We start from the raw sequence: 9,121 nt of genomic DNA on the forward strand, positions 1-9,121 counted from the left end.
TGTTTGCCGCTACCTACGACTGTTCAGCTAATGGACTTCCCTACCTAGAATGCTTGGCTTATTTCAGTTGTCTGGACTCTTTACAAATTGGCTCTTCCCAAATAAGGTCCAGGACCCAGGCCCTACTTTGTAATGACTAGTATTCTTTCTATTGTAAGCATCCCTTGACATAAGAGTTGTAACTGTGGGCCAGCTAGAACACTTACATCATCTGTTGGCTCAGAGAGTGATAACTTACCAAACTCAGGTCAGTGGCCTTCTGGGCAGGTTCTGAGGGGGACCAGGATTTGGTTGAGCATTTCCAGGTTCCTCAGTCCCACCGGGTTTGTCTTTTCTTTCCTGGCCAGGTGGGCTTCATAGACTATATCGTTCATCCACTCTGGGAGACATGGGCAGACCTCGTCCATCCTGACGCGCAGGACATTTTGGACACTTTGGAGGACAACCGTGAGTGGTACCAGAGCACAATTCCTCAGAGCCCGTCCCCTGCACCCGACGACCAAGAGGAAGGCCGGCAGGGCCAAACGGAAAAATTCCAGTTTGAACTAACCTTAGAGGAAGACGGCGAGTCGGACACTGAAAAGGACAGTGGAAGTCAAGTGGAGGAAGACACTAGCTGCAGTGACTCCAAGACACTGTGCACCCAAGACTCGGAGTCCACCGAAATCCCCCTTGACGAACAGGTTGAAGAGGAGGCTGTAGCGCAGGAGGAGGAAAGTCAGCCCGAAACTTGCGTCGTAGAAGACTGTTGTCCTGACACGTAACAGTGTAAAGACTCTCACGCTCTTTTGTTTTTTTTTTTTTTTTAAAGTAGAAAAGTCGTTTCCAAAGTGCATGTCACATGCCACAACCATGGTCACACCTCACTGTCATCTGCCAGGACGTTTGTTGAACAAAACTGACCTTGAACTACTCAGTCTGGCGCTCAGGAATATTGTAACCAGTCCTTTCACCTCCACGTCACCGGAGCAAAGGGGGTGGGGTGGGGGGGAGGGTGTCTTCACGCACATTGACTTCGACACGATTTCAGCTTGGCAGAGCTGACAAAGCAGATAATAAAATCAACTCCAACTGTTTTCAAGGGAGCATGTGGCTCATCGGGCTGCCCGAACGGAGACTGGATTGCAGGCTTCCTTTCCGGTTGGTTTGTAGAAACTTTTAAGAAGAAAGAAGGTGTTTGATTGGTGGAGTGAACTCACAGAGGAAGCAATGAAAAATGTCACGAACAGGGCACAGCTTGGATCTGTTCCCAGGAGGAGGATGAGCCACAGAAATTGCATAATTTTCTAATTTCAAGTCTTCCTGATACATGACTGAACAGTGTGGTTCAGTGAGCCACACTCACCTCTACATTTTGTATGATATGTAAAACAGATTTTTTGTAGAGCTTACTTTTATTATTAAATGTATTGAGGTATTATATTTAAAAAAAAAACTCTGTTCAGAACTTCATCTGCCACTGGTTATTTTTTTCTAAGGAGTAACTTGCAAGTTTTCAGTACAGATCAGTGCTACACTGGATAAATCTCATTTACGAATTTTACTTGCACCTTAGAGGTGATAGCAGTTAACTGATTTGTAGTGATTCATTGTTTTATATACTGATGACTTCCATACTTTAAAAACAGAGAAACAAATTTATGTTGCTCGAAGCCCTTTTTGTAAGTGTCTGTTGACTCGCTTTTTATTTTCACTCCTCCCTCTGCCAGGAGAGTTGTTCTCCATCATCGCTTCCTTCACTGTGTGCAAGCTGAGTATTTATTCCGTAATACTTTGATGTGCATTATGTCCAAGGTGTCTTAAGCCTCATAGAAGCTCAGTCATCAGTTGGTGTTGTCTGAAGTCAGTGGGAGATAGATTAAAACACCCAATAGCTAAGACAGTCTTTTTCAGGCATTTTCCTACCTGCTGCCTTCTGGTGACAGTTTTTTTTCTTCCTGTGTCAGGAGAAGTGCATTTCACAAATGCGTGTCCCTGTCGCCACGCACACATTTCATGATCACCTTATTGCTGTTCACGTCCAGTTTAGAGTGAGAAAAGCATTTTGTCTTCATGCTGTTTTGTTTAATGTGTGTTCTAGCCTTTGGCCTTGTTCACCAGGTTGACTCTTACCAAGTATGTCGCACCGTTCTGACCGGGCGGAGGCGGGTGAGGGGGGAAGGCGGGGAAGTTGTCAGGTTAGGGTGGCAGCTAATTTCTACTATGTGGTTCTGTAGAGGAAAAACATGCTAAGTGCTGCACGGGCACTCCCTAAGAATGTCAGCCATCTATATCAGCAAATACCAGGACAGGCAGGGTTTGAACTGCCCGTGGAAGTAAGACCTCCATGAGGAGTAGCTGTGGAAAGTGGTTCTTAGTGTCGCAGCGGGTAGCCCACTAAGATGTAGAAATCGCTGTGGGTCTCTGCTGCTCTGTAAGCGTGCCCCATGGGAAGGAGTACTGCGGGCACACTAAACGGGAGCTGATGCTGCCACTGGCACCAGGGCATTCGTTTACCTGATGGAATCCAAATCATTGGACTTTATGAGTCTGCCCTCAGTATAACATCGAGAGAATTCCAGCACCAAAAACTCTATTGATTTTATAGATTAATTCCCAGTGTTAACTTGCTGATAGCAGTCAGCCTTGTGCCCCAGTGTGTTTAGTCTGGACCTAAGTCATATTCTTGGTGTAAGGTTTGGAGTCTGTGTTTTTGTTTTGTTTTTGTTTTTGGCACCCAAATGGGGACTAAAGGAGAGGTTGGTAAATTGAAAATGAAACAATTAAGAAAAATCTTAAGTGTGAAAAAAAAACATGAATAAAACTTCTCAAGGAAGTTAGGGGGCTAGTGACTGAGAAATCAGCAGGAAAAATCACCCGAGCTGCAGTGAAACCCATTTCAATCTTTTGACTCCAAACAGTGTTTTGAGCCTTCGGTACAGAACTGTTTCTGATCTTTGACACAGGTCAGGATAAGAATCAAATAACTGATGGTTGGAGTGCTGACCTCCTTTCCTTGTAAAGAGGGAATGGAGCCTAAGCTGCCTTTGTGTGACTAGAGGTTTCACAAAACATTTGGTCCCGTTTCTCTTTGTTATGTAGCCCTGGAGGAGGTCCAGAAGGAAAGGCAAGAAGTCTAGAGTTCATCCCCCTTCCCAAATCATTCTCACCGCTTTCCTTCCTACATGTGGCATTCCCCCGACAGAGTGCCTACAGTCTCCATAATAAAAACAGATAAATAAATAAAAGCAGCAATATGTCATACACAGATCCATACCTGCAGCGTTTACAACTGTACTGATGGGAGTTTTTGGTTTCCAGTGTGCTGGTTTTTAATGGCACTGTGCTGTAACACTATCCACTGATGGACAATCAAGCTGTAGAGAACACATAATATCCAAGAATTAGGGACTATACTATACCTACTAAACCATCTGCTTAGCATCCCCTCCCCTTTACCATCCCCCCCCCCCCCCCGGCCCTGCTCACTCTCTCGCCAAAGTGTGCTTCACAATGCACACTGCATTAAAAGAACATCTTTATACAAGTGGCTTTACATTTCATAAAATGCCATAAGAAAATGCAATATCTGGGTACTGTATGGGGGAAAACAAGTCCAAGTTTGCATAAAACCAGTACATTTCAGCTTGCAAGTTACTGAACACAACAGCTGTTTTCATTCACATCAGTTAAAAGACACAGGTGAACAGTGTAGATAGAACAAATTGCAGATAAGGAGAGAGGAAAAAAAAAACTTGAATGAAACAGATTTTACAGAAAGCTTTATGATAATTTTAATGCATTATTTATTTTTTTGTGCCATACATTTTTTTTTCTCACCAAATGACCTTACCTGTAATACAGTCTTGTTTGTCTGTTTACAACCGTGTATTTATTGCAATGTACATACTGTAATGTTAATTGTAAATTATCAGTTCTTATTAAAACATCATCCCATGATGGGATGGTGTTGACATATTTGGAAACTCTTGGTGAGAGAACGAATGATGTGTATACATACTCCTTGTACATTTTTCTTTTCTTCTGTAATATAGTCTTGTCATCATAGAGCTTGTTTATGGAAGATTCAAGAAAAATATAAAATACATAAAAGATATATACATTTAAATAATGTAGCTGCAGGTCTTTGGTCCCAGGGCTGTGCCTTAACTGTAGCCAATATCTTTCTTCTGTTTTTGCTGCATTTCAAAGTTAAGTGATCATGAGGCTCGGGCTGGGCGTTTGGTATCCAGGTTCCTCACTGATTGGGTTTCTGGCAACAGCTTGATTTTAAAAAAAACTCTAGATCACTGCTGGAGAACCCTCTGAGCCATTTGCGATAAAAGCTCTTAAACTACTTGCTGCCATGGAGCAAGATGGCCAGACGGTGCCTATTTGCCAGCTGAGTACCAGGGGCTACTTCCCCTGGACAAAGAGGACTGGTTTTTAAAAAAATTTTTTTAAATCCCAAACACATAACTAGGGAGACATTTTGCCTTCTAGTCCTCACAGGAAGATGAATTTGATTTGAAATGGGAGCCGTAGGTCACTCGGTGAGTCGTCTGTTCACCAGATTCCTGTCATACCTAAAAATTAACACTATTTTTAAATCTTTTTTCTCCAAGATCAACCAAATTTATATATGTATAATCCATAGCATATATGCATAATACATATATATGTACATACACATGTACAGATAAGTACATGTAAGTCTCTACTTAAACACAGTTATATGATGATGCCAATTCACATAACAAAAAAAAATTTAGATCTCTCAACATTTTTTTCTTTTAAACGTCTGCCCATATAGAATTGTAAAATATAACCTCGCAAAATGGCTAGTCCTGAAAGCCATGAGCACTTCCTGGTAGGAACTGTCACCACCTCTCACTACAGCCCAGCCCTTAGAACGTGTGACATAGTGAAAAGACAGATTCTTTTTTTTTTTTTTTTCTAGGAAAAATGAGCCTTTTATTATTTCAGTTTTTTTTTTTTGGACACAAACTGTAGATTTTAGCAGCCCTGGCCCAAAGGAATTTGATTACTTTTGTTTTAAACAGTACCAACGGGACACTATACTCAGAAAAATACATCCTTACTGATTTCAGTTTTTTAATCGTTTTATTTCTTTGGGTAATGTTTTCAGAGTGGTAAATTGTGTGTGAGCATCACAGATGATGATTCTGTTAGTGGTTTTCTTAGCCTCTCTTACAGCCCGTGGGGATAGTACTGTACATCAATACCTTCATATAAAATTTTTATATGCAATGAAAATAAAAGCATGGGTTGATTCTGCCTACTTATGATTTCGTCTTTTACAAATAATGTGGTTGTAAGCGGTACTTTAGTCAGCACCCATTTCCAATAGGGATGACTTTTTTTTTTTTAAGCAACGAGCCAGTGATCTCGTGTCAGTACTGAGATTCATAAGTACTTGAAACCAAATGATGTCAAACTTTCAACACACACACACATATACACACACACAAATCCCTCAGTTAACTTGTATGATGGACAGAATGAAGCACGCGGCTTTCTGAGTAGGTCCACGAAGAGGGCGCCTGCATTTAAATAGACTGTCTGGTAGACCAGAAGCTATCATTCTCATGGTCAAGAATTACATAGACACTGGTCTGCATATGTCAAGCTTCTGGGATTTGCAGCGAAGGAGATGCAAGGTCTGCTCCCCTGGGTCTTGCTCTCTGGGGCGACAGAAGTGTGGAATAGTTCGCGCACATATAAGGAATAGTGGCAAGGAAGGCCATTTTCACACATGTTCAGTATATGGGTGGGGTTTATCTGAGCATTTTTGTTCCTTGGTTGGGTAAGCCCACCAAGAGAATCTATAGAGGCAATGGCTGAAGATATTTGATAAATTGGGATCGCATTTAAAACTTAGTAAAAATATGGGTTGTTTGAGTTTTGAGCTTGCTAAATCCTAGATAGGGTCTAAATCTCTTTTATTGCTGACAAAAATAAAATAAAATAAAATAACTTCCCCATCATCTCACGATCCTAAGAATAAAAATCAGTCTGTTTCTTACGATAAATGAAAAGTAAAGCAAGCACCAATTTGTTCCCCAGGGAATGTTCAACCCACAAGCAACAGAACGGCGGCCATGTCAGGCTCTGCATAGTTCCCTCTGCCTGCTTTAAAGAGCTTCTGTACTCACACAGAGTCTGAGGGCTGCTGAGATTGCTCAGTGGGGAAAGGTGCCTGCTGCCAAGTTTGATCCCCAGGACTCACATGGTAGAAACAGAGAGCTGGCTCTGAAGGTTTCCCTCTGACCTCCATGCATGTGCCATGCCACATTTGCCCACCCGTGTACATAACGCAGAATAACAGAATAGTTACCTTCCAGGCCCATGGTCACAGTATGAGACTCAAAAGAACCAAGTCCCTTTTTTTTCCCCTCCTTGCGTCTCATACGGAGAGGTGAATTTGATAAATTGAGTCTATTCACTTACACTCTCTTCTCCAACCCCTAGCATTAGACCCATGGGGGTAAAATTTCAGTTATCCCAAATCTGTTCCCATTTGTAGAGAGCACTAGCCACTCAGTCCTGCTTCAGTGGACTTTTCCCCTGATGTTTTCTTCTGACATCAGTGGTTTCCCATAGCACTTCCCGCATGTCCAAACATTTCATGCCAAATCAGTAGGGTAGGTTCATGAATGTGGGCATGCAGGAAATACTACTTTTCTTGCCTTTAAATCATTCATTTCTTATGAAACTGATGGAAATTTTCATCTCCATTTTTGTTCCAAGGCACATGCCCCTTCCTCCTTAGCAACACAAGCTTTCATTTCTGGGCTAACTGGGGTACCAAACTCAATAGCTGTGGTTCCTGCTGCCACAGTTCTCCTAAAGGCTCCCGCTTCCTTGTCTTGTATGTGGTTATTTCAGAAACCCACACTGATTCTTGGAGGCCTGGCTCGGGGTTCTCCTCCCAAGGGACTCCAGAGTTCTGTGTGCATAAGATGAGCCTGCCCTTCCCCTGTCTCAGTATTACAGACAAGGACCCAACTGTGGGGCAAGCGGTGGGGCAGTGCTGGTTTCCAGGTTCTTGTGTCTCAAGACAAAGAATTGTACCAGGTACACAGGGTAAGGTAATAGAAATAGAAATGGGGTTGTAAGAAAGAAAAAGACACTGCAAAGAGGGTGTAGGCTAGTGAGTGGAGAAATGCATTTGCTCGCAAAGCATCCGACCGTGAGACTCATGAGCTTTCATGTGTCATTTTCACAGTGTATCTTTTACTGCATTTATGTATCATAGCCTTCCCTTAGGCCTGTTGTGTTTGTTCCATGTGGCCAGGTAAGGACAGTTTCCCAGTCTTCCAACTGGCTTCCTTTATATTTGATTCTTGATGCTATTATCTGCAGTCCCTACTTTCCTGTCACAGAAAGGCCCTTGGGAATGCGCGCGCACGCGCACACACACACACACACACACACACACACACTCATACACTAAAATACACAAACACATATATAAATACTCACAGAAACATTTATACACATTCATACACTTACAAACACATACATACTCACACACACATTCACATACACACACATAGGGAGACAGAGACAGAAACAGAGAGAGAGAGAGAGAGAGAGAGAGAGAGAGAGAGAGAGAGAGAGAGAGAGACTCTCCTCTTCCTACACTGCGAATCTTCTATCTTTCCACCTCTGCTCCCCACGTTTGCCTGTCAGTTGGATTTGATGGTTATGACTTCTGTCTTTGGTCTCCACTGAACAATGTGGCTAGCTGTTGGAATATAGAGAAGAAAAAGATACAGGACAAGCGTATATTAAACACTAATTCAGTCAGTTAACCGTGGTCGCTGATTGACTCTCAGATCCTACATTGTTCACTGAAGGTCTTGAGATGGGAGGTAGTTGAGAACATCTCTTGCGCAAGCCTTCAGGCCCTCCTACACATCCTATGTGAAGTGTGTACATGGATGTGGAAGGGGCTACTATTACTTCTCATCTCATTTTACCTCTGATCATCTTTTCTCTCCCCCATTTCAATGACAAGGTAAAGCCCTTGAGATCAGTTTTGAAACAAGGTTTCACTGAGTAGCCCAGGCCTGCCTGCAATGTGTTATGCAACCTAGGGTGATTTGGAGCTCAAGGTAAACCTCTAACCTCAGTGTCACAAGTGTTGGTATTACAGGCCTGAGCTACCACACCCAGCACCCTTGAAGATGCTATGAGATGAAAGTCATTAGACCCAAGATCCCCAAGACAATGTCTTAAATGGCCTATAAGTGGCACAGTCATCTATCATGTTTTGTTGTTATGAAAACAACAATGTTCAAGAAGATGGACAGCTAAGACTCCGCAGCCTCCATCCTGAAAGTTATTGTTCACAAACCCCAGTTACAACAGAATGGACTGTTGAGATGTCTTCAACTTCCTGCAACCTTCCTTTGTTAGAGATGTCACAGATTATTTTCACGATCCAAAGCTACCAGTTCTTATACCTGGTCACACTCATTTATCTACACATGTCAGCATAGATATAATACCTGGTCTGAATTCTTTACAGTGAGGAAAAGGCCTGGATAAAACTATAAAGAAAAACTGTCAAGAAAATAACAATACGAGACAGGCATGTGCCCCAGGCAGAGGACCATGGTATTGAGGCAGAGAAGGTTTTAGTGGTCCTCCTCATAGTGAGCCAGTGAGGGAGCAATTAGCATAAGATGGAGGCCTTCATACCATCAGAGCTGTTCGGCAGGGCATTTGCTGGCTACTTGGACTTTCTAAGCTGCAAACATGGCTTCTGCAACCGAACCCTGCAAATGTTCCCTAAGTCCTATTGTCTGAGATGTGGTTTTTCCGGTGGTCGTTGTTCTGAGCCAAAAAGTCAGAATGAGTGTATAGTGGGAAACACTTGCTCTGTGCCCAGTTCACGCAGGGTACCACTTTTACCTAGAGCCTACGTTAATCAGAACCAGGCAGTCTCTCACCTTAGGGGCGTCTTAACACTTTGCTCACTTTCTTCCCGGCCCTACTTTGTTTCTCACCGTTCATTTACAGCCTCTAGGCAGAGAGACAGAAACAGTTAGATCACTCTGCCATTGCCTCTCCCACCTCCCCAGAGGTGAAGGTCAGCGGATAAGGACAGAAG

General features: G+C 42.8%; 1 protein-coding gene across 15 annotated transcripts in view; it reads left to right on the forward strand.

Moving 5' to 3' along the window:
• PDE4D (phosphodiesterase 4D) overlaps nt 1-5,281 on the forward strand; it is a 1,423,826-nt gene extending 1,418,545 nt beyond the window's left edge. For all 15 annotated transcript variants that reach the window (XM_084801381.1, XM_084801385.1, XM_084801383.1 and 12 more), the window contains one exon: nt 348-5,281. In XM_084801381.1, the coding sequence (XP_084657507.1) occupies nt 348-764 (417 nt within the window). In that variant the 3' untranslated portion in view covers nt 765-5,281. The remainder of the gene's footprint in view (nt 1-347) is intronic.
• Nucleotides 5,282-9,121: the final 3,840 nt, after the last annotated feature.

Source organism: Acomys minous (genome assembly GCF_964271855.1).
Source record: "Acomys minous genome assembly, chromosome: 11".
Lineage (NCBI taxonomy): Eukaryota > Metazoa > Chordata > Mammalia > Rodentia > Muridae > Acomys > Acomys minous.